General features: G+C 41.8%; 1 protein-coding gene and 1 long non-coding RNA gene across 2 annotated transcripts; one reads left to right on the top strand and one right to left on the bottom strand.

Moving 5' to 3' along the window:
* Positions 1-12: 12 nt before the first annotated feature.
* GPR160 (G protein-coupled receptor 160) lies at positions 13-12,962 on the bottom strand. Its single transcript, XM_042457526.1, has 2 exons — positions 12,796-12,962; positions 13-2,969 (listed from the first exon to the last, which is right to left on the bottom strand). Exon 2 carries the CDS (start codon positions 2,951-2,953, stop codon positions 1,910-1,912), a length of 1,044 nt encoding a protein of 347 aa, XP_042313460.1. The 5' UTR covers positions 2,954-2,969; positions 12,796-12,962; the 3' UTR covers positions 13-1,909.
* Positions 12,963-15,495: 2,533 nt separating this feature from the next.
* On the top strand, positions 15,496-17,820 carry LOC121925413. The gene is made up of 3 exons (XR_006102873.1): positions 15,496-16,025; positions 17,053-17,102; positions 17,686-17,820. It is a non-coding gene; the product is annotated as an uncharacterized LOC121925413 (long non-coding RNA).
* The last annotated feature ends 4,531 nt before the right edge of the window (positions 17,821-22,351 follow it).

Genomic DNA, 22,351 nt, shown 5'->3' with positions numbered 1-22,351 from the left:
GGAGACTTCAGTCAAGAAATCAGAAGAAGACTAGAGCTGGGAAGAACAGCTATGAAAGAACTGGACAAGATTCTGAAGTGCAAAGGTTTAATATACACTAAAGGTATGATCATCCAAGCCATTGTATTCTCCATCAGCATGTACCGATGCAATAACTGGACAGTGAGAAGAGTGCTGAGAGTACTATGGTGGGTAGCCAAAAAGACAAGTGGGTCTCAGAACAGATCAAGACTGAAATTTCCTTGGAAGCCAAGATGAGGCTGTCGTATTTGGCTACATTATGGGAAAGCATAACTCACTAGCAGACAACAATGCTGGAAAAAGTGTAGGGCAGTAGAAAGAGAGGAACGCAGATGGTTAGACACAATCAAGGAGGCCACAGATCTGAGAATACAGAATCTGAGCAGAGCAGTTGAGGATGGGACTTGGAGGTGTCTCATTTACAGGGTCACCATGAGTCAAAGTCCACTTGAAGGCTGTTAACAACAACAGCATTACATCCTCTGTCACTATTATCAGTGCAGCAGGACTTTGTTCACTCTTTGCAACTCTGTAGCACTCAAAAGTTGATGGGATTTCAGCCCTAGTCTAGAGCAGGTGTAAGGGTGCATAAGAAGCTGCAGTAGGAAGGAATGGAACACACACTCTCAGTTCTGATGATAAAAACACCCCTTTGTGGAGGATAAGGCTATTATTATCTCCAGCAATGATTGCCATATTTTACCTCCAGTGTCAGGGGCTATATCCCTTAGGACAGTCCTGTTGTGTTCATGTCCTCGTTATGGACTTTTCATAGATGTCTAAATGGTCATGGAATTTTACTGGACTAAATAAGTATTTGATCCGATCCAGCATGGCTCTTACATTTTTAGCCCACATGTCTGGGACAGACCTACAATCTCATAGGAACACCTGAAGACATGAGAGTGCAATATTTGCACAGAAAGCGTTCTCTAGGAACTTTCCTTATCTTCAAGTTGCCCTGGTGGATTTTTCTAGTTTTTCTTTCCAGACACAGATTTAAAGCTAAGAATGCCTTTGGAAAATGTGTGCCTTTATTTCTTCCTGTATTCTTAAGCTTAACCCTCAGTTTGCTGTAGTACTTATTTAGCCGCATTTAGATTTAATTTTGCAGGTTTAAAACTTGCTTTAAATATTGCAGTTTTGTTGTTGCGTGCCTTCAAGTTTCTAACATGGACACCCCAAGGTGGATCTATTATGTGTTTTTCTTAGCAAAATTTATTCAGAGAGGGGTTCCCTTTGCTTTCTACTGAGGCTGAGAGAGTATGACTTGCCCAAGGTCACCAAGTGGATTTCCATGGCCCAGTGGGATTCAAAGCCTGGTCTCCAGAGTCACAGCCCAGCACCCCATCTACTACACCATGCTGACTTTCATTGCAGCTATTGATCTTCTAAAATGCAGGCTGCTGTTGTTGTAGTTCATGGTCATATTTTTTTCTAATTTCATTTCTTACCTTACCCCTTAGTTTGTTTCAGCCTTCTGGGAGAACTGTTTCTGTTATTTATCTGTAGCATAGTCCACTGGGAACTAATATACATACATTTGGTTATTTTTCCCTTTGATTCTAACAGCGTTCACAGACTGTGGTATGCTTGACCAATCCTTGTTGGAATAACTCTTAGTTGTCGGCCAGGAAAATCAGTTATTACTAATACCTAAGTAATACTTCATTACTTTATTTTGAAATAAGTACCCATACTGGAAATACAACTTGGAAAATAGCATAGTATGCAATTATATTGCCTGAAATGTACCTAAATTACACACTGGTGAAACATTTTTCCCATCAAGCTATATTAATGTGTTATTTCCCTCATGTATATCCACAAACAAAACAAAACAACATAAACTACCCAAAATATTGTGGCAGTTAATCACAACTGCTTGCTAATAGACTACAATTTCAGTAACCGGCTTTTGAGCTTCATTTACATCTTGGCAGCTGAAAGGAACAAAACAGAATTTCCAACTTACAAATGGATCCACATCCCATGGCTCCTCTTTCAGCTCAATGTGCTGTCGCCTTACCCAACATGTGATTGCAATAAGAAAACTATTGACAAAATAAAGCCAGGGAACATTCATTTCTATATATGCAGGAATCTGAGCACCAAGTAACACAACCAGGGTTTGAAGGAAAAAAAATGGTGCCCAAGTGCCCATAAAACAGATTAGAAGTCTTGTCAAAAGATGCTTTGCATGGTCTTTAGGGCTACACTCAAGCACATAAGGGAAGAACAAAACAGTCTCTCTCTCAAAATAAGTTAACTTAATTGATTGTACCATATCCACAATGTCTGACCAACGGAGTACAAGAACCAGACAGATGATGAACAGCATTCCTAGTGAGAGCCAGTAACTCTGGCTGCTGATGTAGAAAGGGCACTGATACACAGAAATGTAATTGTTTGCATCAAGCCCTACGAAGCTGCCTGGAAAATTCAGAACATAACAGAGAGCCAAAATCCATATGAAGAGAAGAACGATGGCATATAACAATCTCCAACACCTATTAGGATACTCCGATGTTTGGGTTATTGTAATGTAATAATCCAAGCCAGCAAGGAAACAAACTGGATAATGTAAGATCCCATAGGTTAAGGCTGTGATCTGAGCCAAAAGGCAGATATGATACTCTGTAACGTGAATACCCAAAAGCATGAAGTTCTGAAAATAAGAGATGAAAGCCATGGTCACCAGAAGCACCAAGTCAAAGAATGCTAGTGAAATGCAAAAGCAGCTCATAAAACTCTCACGGAGAGTCTGTTTTCTGACTCGCAAAACATACAGATTGAGTAAAACTTTTCCCAGCATGATAAGCACAAGAGCTCCATTAGCTTCAGAGACAAAGAAGATGCGTCCATGCTGAAGATGGAGAAAGGAACAATTCTCACAGAAGATGGCAGCCATTTTTTCAGAGGCAGTGGACATTATTTCCAGTTCATGCCTAAAATAAAATATAAGACAGTGTTAATTATACAGGAATTCTTGTATTTCAAGCAATTTCCTAAAGCAGCACAGGCTAATTCCACTATCTTAGGCCAATATTCTTGAGAGATTACTTTTCTGGAGACAGGTTTAGCTGTTTCATTGTTATTCTTGTGATTTAAATTTTTGTGATCTATCTGAATTGCGATTTAACGGAACTTTGTTTTATCCCATTTTTAACTACAGCCACCAATCAAGCAATCCATAAAGTTACAGAAATAGACATGCATTACAACAGCAATATACGTATACAATAAATGCAGCAATAAATACTCATTGAAAGGCTATTGGAACATAGATGTTTTCACAGAGCTAAGAACAGACAAGAGATAACCTGATTTTATTTCCAGGGGGGAAATTCCTCAATTATGGTGTTAACACCAAAAAGATACAAACAAAAACCCATCAGTGTTACCTTTATTGGCCAACCGAAATGTACAATATACTTGCTGCAAGCTTTTGAAGTTCCATGGGCTTCTTCATCAGGCAAGATGTTACAAACCAAACAGGAGAAGAAGAGGGGAAAAAAACAATTGGAGATGTTAGTCAGATACCTGCATGTTGTTTTAGTAAAGATGCTATGATGGGGAGGATATCTTTTGCAGGCAGGTTCCTCCTTCTGGCCATGCAGCAATAAGGAAATTTTGGAAGTCCAGGAAATTTAAAGTCTATTTGCATCTCAACAGGGAACTATATGGTAGCTCAGCCCTGCCTTCAAGACTATAGACATCTGATGTTTCCATTTTAAATCCATTACTCTAATGGCAACAATCAACATATACAAAATGGCTCTCATGCTTTGAGCTTATGAATGGAGTTTCACTGCAATCCAGGTCTTTTAGGCTTAGTGATAATGTTTTAAAGAACAGAGAATGAGGATCACAATAGAAAAATAAAAATGCTGACACAAAGTTAGTTGAAAAGTACTGTTTGAAGCAGAGATGACTGGGACTAGGTCTTTTGCAGAATAAAAGTGGCATTATTCAAGCATTAATGCCATTGTCTGCTTTGATGCTGACTGCAGAGTCTGACTGGTTTAATAAGCAAGGTTGCACTCACCCAAATCCATGACTTGGTTGAGCACTGGCTCCCTCATGATGTTCTGCTGGACATGAATTTTGGTTAAGCAGCAGTTGCACAATAAAGCACAACATAGCCGATAGACTGAGAATGATGGCAGATCAATATAATCACTGATGTGGTTGTGATTCCTGAATTAAGCACTTGGTTTGAGGATATAATAATTTTCCTTGGCATTGTATCTCAAGTTATCCATCTATTGTCCCATTTCCAGCAGCAGTCAGCTTTGTACCTCATAAGGAAATGTACATTCAGGACATAAAAGAAACAGTGCTCCTCTGACACTGGTCTCTTACATCTGGGCCAGAGCTTGGCAAAGTTTCCCCCCCGCCCACTAATCTCAGACTATGCTTTCTGGGAATTCTGGATTTGTAATCCAAAAAGTAACTTTTTCAAGCTCTGTGTATTCAGAAGGATACTTGCTCCAGAAAGTAAGGTGAGAGAAAGTGATATAGGAGAGAAGAAGAATGAAAGAAGGTAGAGGTATAGGAGGAGAGATGGGGGAAAGGGTATGTAAGGAGAGCATAAGAGAGAGAAAGATATGAAGTGTTTAGGACCTGGTATAATTCATGTGTTAGGAGAGGAACACAGTATAGATGTTTTTAGTAATTAGAGAAATGTCTCCCCCCCCCCCAATTTGGCATTGATTGTGATTACTGTGATGATTGACCTATGTTTGATTATGTGAATATGAATATGCATACGCACACGCAATTGCTCCAGACACAGAGATGCTATCTGGCCATTGTAGCTAATAGCCACTGATAGACCTACCCTTCAAAAATATAAATATGGATGATTGTTTTTTGTTGGGATATAGCAACTTCGCATGCTAAGCCTTTCTAGTACTATATCTCTATGATGCTTTTAGGCCAAGACCTTTTCTAGGAATGCATGTCAATGGTAGTTTTATTGTTTACTAGCAGCCCCTCCTCACATCCTGCTCTCATTTCCTGTTTACCATGAGGACACTTAATTTCCTTTGTCTTGGGTGAAGAAGACACAGATCAAGTCGCCATTACTAACTTGCTGACCTGCTCATCAGCATGTCCTTTGTGGAGATGGATGCATGCTGAGGGAGTATCTTTCTTTTGAGATGCTTGGAGACTGCTTTTCTACCTGGTTTTTCCTGCGACATAAAGTTGTGCCTGTGTACTTGTTCATACACATGATTTTGTAAGTAAACTTATTTTTCTTTTTCACTTTTAACCAAGTGACTGTGTGTTTTCATTGGGGACACTGGGGGCTGGGAGAAAGGTGTGGAGCTAGTTAAACTATTTTCTTGCTTGCTCACTCTTTTGCTGTGGGGAACTTTGCTAGCAAGATTAAAGTTAATCTTGCTTCTCCTTCCTGAGTTTCTAACGATTCTCAAGGAAGACCCAATATTCCCAACATTTTTAGAATAGAAGTAGCACATAAGCCTTGGTCTATCAGCTGCAAATGGGTTCATTCCAAGCCTCAGGTGATCAGTCAAATAACCATGACAGAGGACCCTGTCGCAGGGGGTTAATAGAGTGGCTTGCCTTTCCTGAATTCAGTGCTAATTCAGGAGGCAGCCGGTTCCTATCACACAGAAATTGTCATCAAACCGCCCCCCGGGTCAGTCCTGTATGCAGCCAGGGTCGTCTAGGCTGTTTCCGTGGCCAACTTTAGAAGTCGGAAACTTCCAACTTCTAAAAATGGCCACAGAAGTGGCTTAGATGCCCCTGATGGTGATTTCTGTGTGATAGGAACTGGCTGCCTCCCGAATTAGCACTGAATTCAGGAAAGGTAAGCTGCTCTTTTAACTCCATGTGATAGGGTCCACACTCTCAACACCAGACCCATAACTTCAGTAATGGAAAATATTCACATCCTGTTCTGCTATACTTTCAGGTAACTTACAATAGCATTTTTACTGTTCATAGCATTTTGATATCACAGTAATACTTAAAAGGCCACTAAGAAGGGAATTCTGGCTTGCCAAATATTCCCTGATAAGGTTGTTGCTCAGGTGATGTTTCAGTTCTGGATGTCCTGGTCCCAGCTCTTAACTTTTTGTTACTATCCGAGAGGCAAACAAGCAAGCTTTGATGCCATCATCTCTGCCAGAGATGTTGAATTTCCTGATGTCTATTCATGCTGAAGGTACACCAGTCTGTGCTCAGTGGTTCTGTAGCCACTCGAATCTCTTCATTTTTAAGTTGTGGATTCTCCAAATCTACACAGCATGCATAAGCAGTAACATGAACACTCCCAGGTGGGCATCCCCAAGCTTCTATTGTGTCTCCTAGTCACAATTCGGCATATAAAATCTTTCTAAATGTTTTCCTAGATGAAATGACTAAATATTCAAAAAGGATAGCTATAGTAATACTGTACTGTAATGGGAAACTTCCACCACCCTGATACTTGTTAGGTGACTAATTCTGCCAAGAATGTAAGGACCAAAAATTGTTCATTTGCACTGCAGACAATAAACACAAAGGAGAAACCTCTTGACAGTAAGAGTGAAATAGACTACCTTGTATGGTAGTGGAGTCTCCTTTGGGGGTCCTTCTATGGATGTATTTAAACTCAGGCTATTTGCCATCTCTCAGGAGTGCTTTAGTTGTGTATTCCTACATGGCAGATGGTTAGATTAGATGGCCTTTGCACCCTCTTCCAGGTCTATGATGCTATATTCTAGATATTTGTTTCGTTTAAAAAGGAGGTGGCATACACTGTTTTTCCTTTATGTGCTTATGAGAATATTTCATGTCTGTTAATATAATAATGCAATAATAATTTCTGAACTCAACTCAACCTCTGATTTGTTTGTTTAGACACACAAGGAATGAATCATAAGTTAAAGTAAACAGGAGAAAAGCTGAAAAAGGCCAAGTCTTCTGAAGCCAAGAAAATGACAACTTGAAGTGCTCTAGCTCTTCTACTTTCCCACTACAACCACCACACACAAAACACAGGAAAATCTAGTCAGGAGCTAGAAGAATTATATGTACATGCATGGGAGACAAGAGAATGCAAAACCAGAGCTTTTGTTATTTTTGAAACAGATGTTCATATTACCAAAGAAGGGAGAAGCCGCAATTCCATTTTCATAGTGGCAAGGTAAGGGCAGTGGAAACTGCTGCTGTAAAACAACTGAACAGCACTCCAGTTGTACAGTGTCTCTTACACATGGGCACAGCAGTCTTTGCAATGGATATAGAATCTGCTTTCCCTGGACAGAAGAGCTCTTCCTGCCCTCTGGGTAGCATTTCCAGGAGACTGCTGCAGAAACTACTATGGGGAAAGGAGACAGGAAGGTCCACTACTGTCAGCCCAATCAGAATGAATAAATCTCTTTTAGTATTCACTCTCCCCAGAAAATGCAGACTAACTAAAAAAATTTGCAGTACAATTTTTATGCAGTTCTAATATGAATCCCAAGAAGTCAGTGTCTCGTTGGTCTCCAGCAACTTTCACAAAGGGAATGGAGCATACAGAAGCAGAAGACTGAGAAGAAGTGGCCTCTGGCAACAATCAGGATGGGACCACAGTGATTCCACTGCCATCTCAGGTCCCAAGCTCACACCACCAGGAGTTGGTTTAAACTGACTTCTTTTCGATTCAGTCCTTTGGACCGGAGCATGGCCTTGGCACAGCTTCCAGCCACTTTGGGAGCATGTGTCATCTAAATGCCATGCTTCCAAAGTGGCAGAAAGCCACTTCTTTTGGCCCGTGTGTTCCATGCCACAGTAATTTCTACTGCAATGGCTTGAGATGGTTTCAGGCATTTCCCCCAAATGTTCTAATATTTGTCAAAACACATTTCCAACGTTGTGCAGAGTAAGTCATACCAGAACAGCATCACACAATGACAGAGGGAACATTATATGTCGACTAGACTGTGCTAGAACTATCTGGTAACATAGAACAGAGAGACTTCATTTGTGCAGTCAGGATTACACAAATCTTTTAACAACTGTAGACATTTGCATATCACATTTTTGAGAACCAGTATGAAGAATACGGGGGTAGGAGTGGGCATTGTTTGGGGTAATACACATGATTTGCATATACATGTTTCTAGGAAGACTCCTTAGCAGCTTCAGCTAAGTATATCATGTAGCATGATAGCCTGGAGAGCCACTTTTAAGCCAACTATACTGGGCTAGACAGACCGTAGTGGTTGCTTTTCAGTCAGGCAGAACCTTACAAACTGTGGAGGTTGTTTCCATATGTGAGATTCTCAACACTTGCACCTCTGTGACATTATTACTAATTCACAACTGAAGAAGCTTTGATAATGCTGGTAGAGCACAAACCAATGGGTTTAAATTACAAGAAAAGAAATTCCACAAAGTGATAAGCTAAAAGAGTGTGTCAAATATAATTTATTAGAAAAGTTCCCTCTTCTGGCTTCTGATGTTAATAACTACATTGATTTATGTGAAACAGGATGACTTTTTTAAAAACTAGATGAAGTATTCACAACTGTATGAAGTATATTTCTCTGTGTGGATCCATAGTTTTTGGAAGACTTTTGTTATATATACATGGCCAGAAGACTTCTTGATAGAGTGGCACAGGAAGTGGCATTAATTTTAACTCACAAGCAAAAACTTTATCATGAAGAGGAGTTTTTCTTGTTACAGAGGAGTTAAAAGTTTGTAGCAGAATATTTACCTAAATGATTGTGATCCCAAATATACTTAAGAGTTAAAAATCAAGATGGGAAGTAGTAAAAAATATAGTGATTTACGCTATGTTTTGTGGGTAAGTGGCATAAGAAATCACATGCTTGATATAAGAAAATGTGAATTCTACATAATACTGTTGGGAAACTGATGGCTTACTAGGCGTTTTGGATCCCTCCCTCCCCCGGCGTAAGAGAAATACCATGTACAGTATGCTTGAGCCCCATTCAAAACAATGGGGCTCATGCACAGAGTGAGGCATGTGCGCCACAGACGCACATGCCATTGCTGCTTCCGTCACATGGCTTCGGCATAAGCTGCAATTCGCGTATGGCGGGGACGTGCTGTACTTTTATTGATGCAGCCTAGAATTACATTGGCTTTTTTAGCTGGTGCATCACACTGTTGATTCATGTTCAACTCATGGTCTACTAGGACTGCTAGATCCCTTTCAGATATAGTCTTGTTAAGCCAGGTGTCCCCCATCCTATATCTGTGCATTTCATATATATATATTTTTGCCCTAAATGTACTGTAGTACCTTATATTTCTCCCTGTTGAAATTAATTTTGTTAGTTTTGGTCCAGCTTTCTAATCTCTTAAAGTCATCTGTAAATCTTCAAAAGACATCTATGCAAGGACTTGTAGTCCAATCCCTCACCCTGCAGAATATCCTCCATTCATAACAAGCAGGCATTGGCAAATAGCAAACCGGCAGCTGAAGCCCTGATTGCGAAGGCTGCTGCCTTGTGGGCTTTGTTCAGGGAGTTACTGGTTCACTTCTCCTCGAGACCTTTGAGGAAGCCCTCACCCTCCCTTGAGGCAAGGGAGACTGAAACCAAAGAGGTCACAAGGCGGTCCACTGTGGGAACCCTGAGGTCCTCAAGCCCCTGTTTACGTGATGCATAAAACATCTGTGCAATCATGGTTCCTTTTTTACTCTGTAATGGTAGTGCCCATTCTGATTTTACCAGTTGAAGGAAGACTGAGGAAAAGGGCATCTCCTTCCCCAACATCCTTGAGGAAGAACCCCTTTCACTAAACTCAGAGAAAATCCCCACACATTGGGTGCTCAAGTGTGGCCTGGGTGAAGCAAACCCCAGCACTGCAGAGACCTTGGATAACTAGGGAACAAAATCTTCAGAATGAAACAAGTGGTAAGAGGGTTCATCCTAGTATGAACTAGAATTAGAGCATTCTCCTTCCTCCTTTTCAGATCCAGCAGGTTCCTGAACGCCTGCCCCTAGAAGTGGACACTTCACATTGGAATCATATTCCGAGTCTTCAGAGGAATAGCAGAAGATACAGTCTTTCTTTAAATAGACAGGCTTTGAGCAAAGACACACTTAACTGAAGGCCCTTGGGAAGCCATATGCTGAAACTCTACTTCTTAAGCAACACACTGATTGCATGATAAGCTTGCTAAGAGTTCCTTAGCAGAGGCTTCTGAAGTTTCCTTGAGGCCAGACTGAGAGGCAGCCTGGGGTTCCAAAAGTTTTTTAACTGCAGCATTCAGGCTTGCATATCATCATCCTCTGACCCAGCTGCCTCATGAGCCTTTTGTCTGGTGAGGCAGAGTGGGCAGGAGGGAGGAGATGCCGATCTAACCGACTTCAGTTGTCCCTCATGAAGAGGTGGTGGAGAGTGAATTTGGCCATAATGACCATGCTGATCCTGGCTATGAAAAGGCCCACACTGTTCCTGGCCATTATGATGTCCCTGCTGCTCCCTATGAACTGAGAGGGCTGGCCTCAAGAACCAAAATGATAGGAATCAGAATTAAGAATTGTTGTTTATCAATGACAAAATATCCACTGTTGCTCAATAGTGGCTGAGTGTTGGACTATGACTCCAGAGACCAGAGTTCAATTCCCATCTTGGCCAGTAACCTGCTGGGTGACCTTGGGCAAGCCACACACTCTCAGCCTCAGGGGAAGGCAATGGCAAAGCCTCTGAATAAATCATGCCAAGAAAATCTCATGATAGGTTTTCCTTAGGGTTGCCATAAGTCAGAAACGACTTGAAGGCACACAGCAACAACAAAAGAAGCCTATTCTAGAAGTTCTTGTTCAGCTTTAGTTGCTCAATTATCTCTAGTTTGCTAGGCAGAGTATGTTTTTTCCAGCCATATAAACTCTATTACCTCTTCAGTGTGAACTGTGGTAATCCAGATGCTTGCCCCTTCAGTTTGCACAACTGTGCAGAGCAGATAGCAGTGTTGTTGTTGTTATCATTTCCCATTTATGGCGACCTTAAGACGAAGCTATCCCAGGGTTTTCTTGGCAAGTTTCTACAGAGAAGGGTTTGCCATTGCCCTCCTCTGCAGCTGAGAGACTGTGACTTGCCCAAGGTCACCTAGTTGGTTTGCATGGACAAGATGGATTCAAACCGTGCTCTCCAGAGTCCTACTCCAATGCTCAAACCACTATGCCACAGAGCAGGCAGGCCATGTACATTTACTCCAGAAGGAACAGCAGGCTTGTGAAAAGGACTGATGCAAGAGCACCAAGTAGTTCTCCAAATCCCAGGGCTATGTGCCTTCCTTTCTACAGAGCCAAAACTTCCCCCATTTGGAGAAATGCATGGGGTGTATGTGTGATTTTTAGCTGGAAATGGCTAGAAGGAAAAGGTTAGAGTAGTAACCAACCTCCTGTTGAAAGGTGCAGTGTCTCACAGCTGGTTTCATTTTTAAAAAACACACCTGGCACAGGTAAACACAACTGCCCATGGTTTCGGTGTTTTTTTCAGGCTATGTGGCCATGTTCTAGAAGGGTTTGTTTCTCATGTTTCGCCAGCATCTGTGGCTGGCGCCTTCAGAGAGAAAGATGCTGGCAAAACCTCAGAAACAAACTCTTCTAGAATACGGCCAGATAGCTTGAAAAGCCCGCAAAAAACTATGGATGCCAGCCACAAAAGCCTTGGACTTCACAACGGTGCATTACATTGAGATCGCACTTTGACTCACGAATTCATCCTAATAATTACTTTTCGTCGCCGTCGTCATTATCGTTACAGGTGCAAAGAGAGGCATTTTAACCCCTGCCAACAGAGGTCTAGCCAATTAAACCTGTATAAAATTTAAAGCTCTGTAGAGAGATCTTGTAGACTAACCTTTGAGACTAACTAAAGAAAGGAGTTGGTGGCATGAGCTTTCATAGACGCAAGTCTACTCCCTCAGATGCATTTCACTTAAAACTCTGTAACCTACTGCATTTTTTGTCTGCTCCGCTCTGGACCTCACAACATACTCCAACTCCCAGAATTCCATAGCCTTGAGCCAGACAACAAGTCAAAGTGGTACCAAACCGGGTTATTTCTCCAGTGTAGATGCGGCCTATGATTCCCAGGATCCCACAGCACTCAGCAGTTAAAAGTGGTGTCAAAACCAGATTATTTCTGGAGCCAGAGATTAAGCATGAATTTACCTTTGTAATAAGAGTGCTTTCAGTTTTTGAAAGACTGCATCCACACTGCAGAAATAATCCAGTTTGAGACCACTTTAACTGCCCCTGGTTCAATGCTACAGAGTGGGGGGGAGGATTCTGGGAGCTGTAGTTTTGTGAAACACTGATCCTTCTCCGTCAGAGAGAGAGAGAGCGCTCTGGTGCCAGGATAAAACTACAAATCCCAGTTATAAAGCGGTGTCAAACTGGGTTATTTCTGCAGTGTGTCAGAGAGGGCTCAGGTGCCGCAACAGAACTACAAATCCCAGGATCCCACAGGATGGAGCCATGGCAGTTAAAGTGGTGCCAAAGCCTTAGACACAGACACAAACACACTCTTCCCAGGCGGCATTATCAAATGGAGAAACTGTAGTATACAGGTCCCAGACCACACTGCAGAAATAACCCGGTTCGAGACCGCTTTAACTGCAGCCCTGGCTCAGTGCTAGGGAATTCTGGGAACTGTAGTTTCGTGAGGCGTTGCGCCTTCTCTTCTGCCACAATGAACTCCAACCCCCATCATCCACTGAGGGCCTGAGGCTGAGCCAGGGGCAGCGAAAGCCGGTTGCTCTCTCTCTGACAAGGGCGCCAGCCAACCCACCTCTCCTCCTCCGGGGCTGAGTCCCTCTCCTCCTGGGCTCTCCTCCAGAGGAAGGCGCGAGAAGGCTTCCCTCCCTCAGTCGGCCTCAGCAGCAGCAGCAGCAGCAGCAGGCGCCCCCTTCCCCAGGGCCTCCGCTTCCAGCGCCATCGGAACTGGGCGCTACACAAAACACCACACACACAGACACACAAGGGCTGCCTGCCACTCCCAGAGGCCTCGGGTGGGGCTGGGAGACAGGGATCTCCCTCGGAGGAGCAGAGGGCGAAGGAGCAGGAGGAAGAGGCCGTTATTGTTATTGTTATTAACGACGACGACAGAAACCGGTGCGAGGAGAAGGAAAGGGCCGGTGGTGCGAGGGGCCTCGCCTGGGGAACAGGACTAGTCTTACAATATACATATTGTTAATTAATGTTTGTTAATAATTAATTAACGCCCAGATAATGTATAATGTGTGTGTGTATGTGTGTATATATATATATATATATACATATTATAATCATATTACTGTTAATTATTGTTTATTAACAATTAATTAATGCTCAAATATATATATTAATATATAATCATATTATTGTTAATTGTTGTTTATTAATAATTAATTAATTCCCAGAATATATATATATATATATATATATATATATATAACTATTAACAATAACATTGTTATTATTTACAATATTTATTTATAATATTTATTTATAGTTATTTATACATAAATAATAAATAAACTTTATTCTTTCTGCTGCAGCAATCAAGGCAGCTTACATGACTAGAATATTTTGGATTAATACATACCCTCAATAAATAAATTGTCCCCCCCTTTTAAAACAGGATTAAATATAATTAATTCATATATATATATATATATATATATTCATCATAGTATATTATATATAAAAATATCTGGGCATTAATTAATTATTAATTATTATTAATAATTATTAATTACCAACACCATTATTATTGTTGTTGCTGCTGTTACTATTTATTACCAGCCTGCCTGGTCTCCTCCTCCGTCACGCCTCCCCTTGCCACCGGACTCTGCTAGGAGCTGCGCCGCTGCCGGGCGGTTCTCCCTGGGTTGTTAGAGGTGCGTAACTGCGCACCGGCCCGGGGAAGCTGCCCATGGACTGCATTTTGGGACTCCGCAGCTCCGCAACTGCGCACCTTCGCTGTGGTGCAAGAGTAGGAGGACTGTGCCCTTGCCATCCTTTGAACAGAGAATGTCTACTGTGACTTATCTCTGTTCTTTTTGTTGCTTGGTAGGGGGAGGAGGAGGATATGGATGCAGGGAATGCTTCGGCTGGGGAGGAAGAGGATAACATCTGCACGAGCGGAGCTCCCATTGAGGTGGTGTGGGGCAGGGGGAGGTATGGCGGTAGGAGAGTGGACTTGCATTACAGAGGAAGGCGAGATCGATGTGTCATATCTATCTCTCCTTTCTGTCCTCCTCCTAACCAAAAGGACCTGAGGGTCATTCCAACTGTGCCACAAACCTTGTCTCTGCTCCTGTGCAATGTCAGGTCAATTAACAACAAGACCCACATCATCCATGATCTGCTGGAGGATAGTAACTGTGACCTGGCTTGCATTACTGAAACCTGGCTTGGGCCTGAGGGGGATGCTGTGTGGGCGCAGGCCCTCCCTGCTGGGTTTTCAGTGAAGGACCAGACCAGGTTAGGTGGGCGGGGGGGGGGGTGTTGCCTTGGTCCACAAGAACACCTTGTCTCTCACCAGGAACCACATCCGTCAAACTTCCTTTATCGAGTGTATTTACTTGACCCTGAAGGCCAGGGACAGTCTAGGGATTCTGTTGGTGTATCGACCACCCCGTGCGCTAACAGACTCCCTTAACAAGCTGACACAGTTGGTCTCGGAGCTGATGCTGGAAACACCCAGGCTACTTGTCCTGGGTGACTTCAACATCCCCTTTGCAACCAACTATATTCCATCCAGTGCAGTTCGGGAATTCATGGATACCATGGCGGCCATGGGCCTGTCCCAACTGGTCTTGGGTCCGACGCATTCTGTGGGTAATACACTCGATTTGGTCTTTTGTACGGACGCGGAAAATCCGTGGGCGGAAATAACTAACATTTCCACCCTGTCATGGACGGATCATTTCCTGGTGGAGGCAAAAATCAAGGCTTCTACCCAGATCCCCCCCGGGGGTGGTGGACCTACTAGAATGGTCCACCCTCGAAGGCTGATGGAACCCAAAAGGTTCCAGGAAGCCCTAGAGGGGCACATGGTTGGAAATGATGGCAACTCTGTTGATGCCCTGACTGGTATCTGGGATACCGGTCTTTCCAGGGCTATACACAGTATCACTCCCAAGCGCCCTCTCAGGCCCGCTTCCAAGCGAAAGCCCTGGTATACGGAAGATCTCCAGGCGAGGAAGTGGGTTCTGCGACGGCTAGAGCATCGCTGGCGGAAACACCTACGCTTAGCCGACAAGGCTCTCCTAGACCGCCTTTTGGAGGACTATGGAGAGGCGATACGAGCAGCTAAGAACTCTCATTGTTTATATATATATATATATATATATATATATGGATGCTTGAGTTAATGTAACCCACCTTGAATCCCATTGAAAGGCAGGATATAAAATCTTAAAAATAAATAAATAAATGAAATGTAAAACCGTAAAGCGGAAGGCAAGCAGCGAGGGGGTCATCCTAGCTTCCCATGGAAGGGTCATTTCAGCTCTCACAAGTTCCTTGCTGTTGTGTGTCCCCAAGTCATTTTGGACTCTGAGGTGACCCTAGCAGAGGGTTTTCTTGGCAAGTTTGTTCTGAGCTGGTTTGCCCTTGCCTTACTTTGAGGCTGAAAGAGTGTGACTTGGCCAAGGTCAAGGTTTTTATGCTTCAGCGGAGATTCGAACTCTGATCTCCAGAATCCTAGTCCAATGTTCAAATGACTACACACCATGCTGTCTCTCTCAATCAGTAATGAAAGGAAGGAGAGAGAATTGTTAAGTACCACTCCTTTTTTCTTTTCTTTTCATTATTTGTACTTCATAGTAGGTGGGCGTCTTGGAGAGCCTTTCCTGACCCTGTGGAAAAATGGGGCAGAAATATCTGAAATAAAGCTTAAAAAAAAACCCTACAACAATGCCAGCCATTTGCTTTGCTTGAAACCAAACCTATATGGAGCAATTCCCCTTTTTTGGGCCACCTCTCCTCAGAAGAGAAACCCTGTATTTAAAGCTCACCTGTGCCTTAAATTTGGTAAGTTTTCAGCAAATCCTCTATGACTCCAGCATTATCATCATCATCATCTCACACATGTGAAATGATGTATTAAAAGCTGACACATTTTGACAGCTCTGATTTACTGTCTCAGGCTGAATCGGTACTGCAGACCAAATCTGCACTGCAGAAATAATGCAGTTTGACACTGTTTTAACTGCCATGGCTCCATGGCTATATGGGATTTGTAGTTTGTTCATGCTATGTGATCCTGGGATTTGTAGTTTGTTCTCACAAACTCCAAAGCATGGAGCCCTGGCAGTTAAACCAGGGTCAAACTGCATTATTTCTGCAGTGCAGATTCAGCTTCAGACCCATCATCTCAGTCCTCTAGTGTCTCAGGGCCAATTCAGATATTTAAGCAAAGACACTATTTGTTTTTAACTGATGGAATAAAAATAAATATATAATTTGTGGGCTAACAAGTCCCATCAGAGGCAAACCCACCATTTTATATAGGAAATAGTAAAAGTGTAGAGTTGATGGGCATAAGAAGCATAGCCAGAACTACCATTAGGCAGAATTGTGCAACCACTTCATACATCTAATTCTAGGTAACATGCTGGACCAATAAGCTATCTATATATTGAAATTATTATTATTATTATTATTATTATTATTATTATTATTTAGCAGGGGAAAGAGACACTTATGGGATTTCTTTGGATGCCAAAATGTTGACATACAATTTCCTTCTGATTAAGGACCACAGGAACCTAACATCTGACAGTTAAAATCTGACTTTTGAGGAAAGTTTTCAGAACTTGCCACTTACTGTGCTTGCACATGTCAAGCCTTTATCATAATTATACCTACTTTTTTCTGTCACTCTTAGGCATTTTATCTAATTTTAATTGCTGTTTTGTGTACTGCTTTGCTTTAGTCTTTATGTTTTTATGTGATCTTGAGGCCTATCATGACTGACAGTGTAGGCTACTGAATACAATAAATAAATGCTGGATTTACATTAAAGCACAGTCTAAACATCAGTTTATCTGTACCACAGGTGCTTCTTTGTCCTGATCTTACACCTGCCCACTATGACACCTAACACCTGTAAGTACACAGATCTTCTCATATTTAGTTGTTATTTATATATTCAGTCCTTTCTCCAAGCAACTGAGGATAGCAAACCCAAGTAGATTGGATTATAAAACAGGAAGTAACCCATGTTACGTGTCTGAGAGGTAGCTCTATCTTGTTTTTTTGCCATTTTAGTCCAGCATCCTAATCCAGTGGGGTGAATGTTGGGTGTTCCAGATGCTTTTGCCTGCAGCCGTCATTACTTCTACTAGACATGGCCATTGGTAAATGATTGCATGAATTATAGTCAAAATCATCTAAAGGGTTAATTGTTCTTCACTTTTTTTTTATAACCTTTACTTATCATGTGCAGAAAGTCAGTCTTTTGTAATCCCTACACAGTGTAATCTTAGTTGTGTGGGAACACAGAGTTAATTGCTGCTAAAGAAACTTTAAGTGTACTCATAGGCATGGTTGTTTTTTCTGCCTTATGTACTCAGTGCCTAAACCCTATATTCAAAACAGGTTTTGGCACTAAAGCCAGCTCAAATTATACCTGACATTCAGATCCTCTTTTAATTCGCCCACACCTCTCTCTCATTTTCCTTATAACTAGGCTTCTTTTCTCTTCTTCTGGTTTCTGAAACATTATAAAAGATCAGCCAACAGCTTCAAAAGAGTTAAAATTAAATGGTCTAGAAAAATATGTAACGAGGAATGGAATTCTGTTACAACAGCCAGAACTGGGATGGTGCAGGTAAAGAAAGTTAACATGGTTATTTATTCTGTTAGAAGATTGCATTAACTACAAGATCATTGCATTAGAAAACAGGGATGGGGAAAAGAGAAGCCATGTGTCCAAGCATTTGTGTAGTGCATGGTTCTATCATAAATACTGCCTATTCTTGGCATTATTTAGGTAAGGTTAGAAATGAAAATGAAATTCTATTAGTGAATAGAAAGTAACTCATTGAAAGGTTTACTCGCGCTATCCTGAGATTTATGGTGAAGAACTTACTAAGTAGTTCTGGTAAGATGGGATGGTACTGCCTGTTCCTGTTATTACAAACAACATATGAACAAAAAGACAAAGGGGGGAAGCAAATAGATTAAAACAGGAGGCAGATTTTTGTGTCACTGCCAAATAGAAAGTGAAGAAAATTACTGTAATATGTTGGTTTAATTTTCACGAGGTCATTTTTGATGTCTACATGGAAAAATGGAAAGAAACCATTCCCCCAGGTTGCTGCCTTTTTAAATATGGAATACAAGGGACCACCCAAAACCTACCTATGAAATGTGTCAACAGAAGTTTTGCCTTGTCCAGTGGGACTTACTCCCAGATATAATTTCAGCCCATGCTTGTGCATGATTACTATAAATTCCAATAAGATCCAGCAGACATACTCACTACTAAATGTGCTTAGGTTTGCCGTCTTGTTGATCAGTTGTCAATACATTGTTTAAAATAATACCTGTACAGTATTTCTGATTTCAGGCACAGTTGCCTAAAGCTCCACTCTGTCAGTTTAGAATTATAGAATCATAGAGTTGGAACATCAAGGGCCATCCAGTCCAACCCCCTGCTATGCTTAGTACTTAGCAAATTCTTACCTTTTAGCCTAATTTACTTAACAAGATTGTGTATCATTAGATAGAGCCAATTATTGTCCTTTGATCCACAAGGATTACAAAAGATGATCCTTGGTAGATTTACTGTAAAAACTGCACCATAAGCATAAAACGTAATTGTATAACTAGTGTTAAGAACGTACAATAACATCCTAAATCCATTAGCAACACAAAAAGGTACTGTACTTCCTTTGAGATCCAGGATGATTCTGTTGTTTGTATTTGTAGCCTCACAAAGGACAGCTGGGCTGGGTTTTGTTCAGTAATATATCAGCAGGAAGAGAAAATCACCTACTTTCTATCCATCTTTCTCTCCTCTGAATGGTCTTCCAAATCTTACACTCATCACTTTAAACACATCGTTGGGAACACTGCATATTCCTCACTATCACCACCGCCACCAGCAACAGCAAGAACAAAAAACCTACCTTTGTCCTTGTATCTTGGAGTGCTGCTGCCAGTCAGAGAAGACAGCAGTAGCCTAGATGAACCAGGAGGCTATTTAGCAGACAGCTACAATGGAAACTATGGTGCATCACAGACCGCCCCTTTGGGGCGGCCTGTAGGCACGCCTTTCCCCGGTGTATCGGGGCCTCAGTGGGTAGAACGGCAGCCGCTGAGGCCCCGATACGCCGCTTTCCGGGCCGCGGAGAAGTGGCAAAAGGTCGCTTCCCCGCAGCTTGGAAAGGGGTGTCCTTGGGGCTTCAAGCCCCAAGGACACCCTGCGGCAGCGGGGAGGAGGAGAAAGGGGCCGCTGCATTGCTGGGCGCAGCCGTCTGAAAGCTGCGCCCAGCGACGCAAACCAGCGGCACAAACCAGGAAGGAGCTCCGAAACAGAGCTCCTTCCTGCTCCGTGCAAAGGGCGCACTAAGCGTCCTGGCGCGGAGCGACGACATCACATCCGCGCCGCACCGTATAGAGGTGGCGCGGTCGTGACGTCGTCATGGCAGCCCCCATGTGGAAGGGGCGCCACCATTTTGTATGGACTCAGTCCGTACTAGGGTTAGGGGGGTGCAGAAGCACCACACCTTCCTAACCCTAATACGGACTGACTACGTACTTTCATGGCGGTCTGTAACCTGCCATAATTTTTCTACTCAAAATTAGATGTATGATCATCCAGGCTTATTCATATTGTGTGCTGTCTCTCAGAATACATTAAGCAGAACTCTGCATGTTTCCTGTTGTTGTTCTTGTTGCTCTTGTGTGCCTTCAATAATTTCTGACTTACAGCGACTCAAAGGCAAACCTGTCATGGGCTTTGCTTGGCTAGATTTATTCAGAGGGAGGGCGTTGCCTTTGCTTTCCTGTTACTAAACTCATTTGTATGTTTTGAATGTCTCTTATTTGTCATCAGCAGGTAATGAATTACTTGAAGCACTAAAAACATTGAGTTTTTCTCATTCTAGGCTGGCACAAAGAAAATGTGGGCTCAGTAGTATAGTGCAGCGTAGTGTCCTCTAGAGAAGGATATAGCACCCAGATCAAAGGAAGTGATAGCACCACTCTATCTAGAAAACTGCATCCAGTTCTGGGCACCACAGTGTTAGATGGATATTGACAAGCTGAAACATGTCCACAGGACCAAGAAAGTTAAAGGCCTATAAACCAAGTCCTATCAGGAACAGCATACGGAGATGAGTATGTTTAGCTTTTAGAGGATGGGAGAGGATATGAAAGGAACTGGTGAAATCACTTCTATCCACACTGCAGATATAATCCAGTTTGACACCATTTTAACTGCCATGGCTCAATGCTATGAAATTCTGGGATTTCTAGTTTTGTGAGATATTTAGCCATCTCTGTCAGAGAGCTCTTGTGCCAAACAAATTACAACCCCCAGCATTCCATATCACTGAACCATGGCAGTTAAAGTGAGGTCAAACTTATTTCTGCACTACGGATACAGCCTGAGTATTCTTTGCTTGAGAAAACCCTATGAAATTCATATGGCCATCATAAATTTGCATTTTAAAGGCACAGAGATGTCATGCAGAAGATGGGATGAGCTTGTTTTCTGCTGCAGAGACTAGAACATGAACCAGTGCTCTCAAATTACAAGTTCAAGTCCCTGCTCACCCAAGAGTTTATTGAGTTGTGCTGGCCCATTTACCTGGTCCATTTACCTGATCTGGTTGTTGTGAGTATAATGTATTACACCTAGAGTTTCTTGCAAAAAGGCAAGATACGGAGGTAATACATAGATAAATATATATATTCAAGGTACAAATGTCCTACCAAAATATTGGCAACTGTTCTATCCACACTTAGAACAATGCTTCTTTGAAAAACCAGGATGTTGGCAAATTATAGATGCATCTATATCTATCCTGCACCAGAAATAACTTCAGTGATATCACACACTGTCTTGGTATATATAGACACACTGATCTGAACAGGGATAATTTATTACCTGCTGATGGATAGCAAGCAGAACAGAAAGAAGTATTTTATTGTTGCTACTAGAATGCACCACTGTAATTTGAGAAAGGACTGGCAGAATTAATCTCTTTATATCTATCACCTCTGTAATCTACTTGTGTGGTTCAAGTATTTTCAGTGGATTTTTTCCCCTAGCTTCTTCCATCTGTTGCTATTCTGTTATAAATTTGTCTTAATGTGTTTCTACAATATAAATAGCCCTAACCACAGAACACAAAAATTCCACATTAGGCTGAAAAAGTTTCTCTCACAACACATGAAAGAATAAAATAATCTTTGTAAAAGGGGGGAAATACAATCATCTGCAAAACAGAGACACTTTATGAATACTGAACTTTTGCCATTGCAATTAAAAATGATGTCAAGTAGCAAAATGAAAAGAGTCTATAAAAAACAATCTTTTCCTGTTCCATTCAAAGGTCTAATATCCACTGTGATTGTGTCCCTAGAAATTCTCACCATTTAGATAAATGTAGGTAAAAAGAGCTGGGAAGCTTTGTGCTTAATTTAAGATTGGATTTGAGTAACTGTTACATTTTATATTTGTAAAATATATAATTGCTATTTTTAAATTTTTTGGTCCCAGCAGTCTTAGGTGAAATCTGCAACCAATAACGAGCCTATTAAGTTCTAATCCTGTAGTGAGGAACTTTTTTCCAGACCAAACTCCAGATACCTTCATGAGTATGTCCCAGGGACTGCTGGCTAATAATGGACTAGACCCAAAATAACAGTGGTTGGGGCCAAAAACACAGACAAATGCACTTGTTCACATGCCCATCGCATCCACACACCCATCCACTCCCTTGTACAGTAATTTGAAACAAATTCCTGCATCTTCACTCTCCCTGTCTCTCTGCCCCCTTCTCCCAGCTCCACTGCAATTGACCTATTGGTATGAATGGTCCTTCTTTTTTCAAATGGTCCTTCTTTTTTCAAAGCACATTAGTCGTGTGGGCTCAGAAAATGGCATCATATGGGATTAATAGAATTAGTCCTTTCCTTCCCCATCTCCCAACCTCAGAAACTCGCCCATCCTGGCCTGGCTAGAGGATAGGGCAGTCTTCTTTATGCAACAGCAACATTATTTCTATATTTTATTTTTATGAAGCCTGTTTAAAATTCTCTGAGCCGAAAATTCAGTACATAGAAATAATAATAATAATAATAATAATAATAATAATAATAATGCTTTAAGACATTCTGAT

This window comes from Sceloporus undulatus, chromosome 3 (assembly GCF_019175285.1).
Source record: "Sceloporus undulatus isolate JIND9_A2432 ecotype Alabama chromosome 3, SceUnd_v1.1, whole genome shotgun sequence".
NCBI classification, from domain to species: domain Eukaryota; kingdom Metazoa; phylum Chordata; class Lepidosauria; order Squamata; family Phrynosomatidae; genus Sceloporus; species Sceloporus undulatus.
Note: the sequence above shows the minus strand (reverse complement) of the source record. Positions and strands in the feature narration are given on the sequence as shown.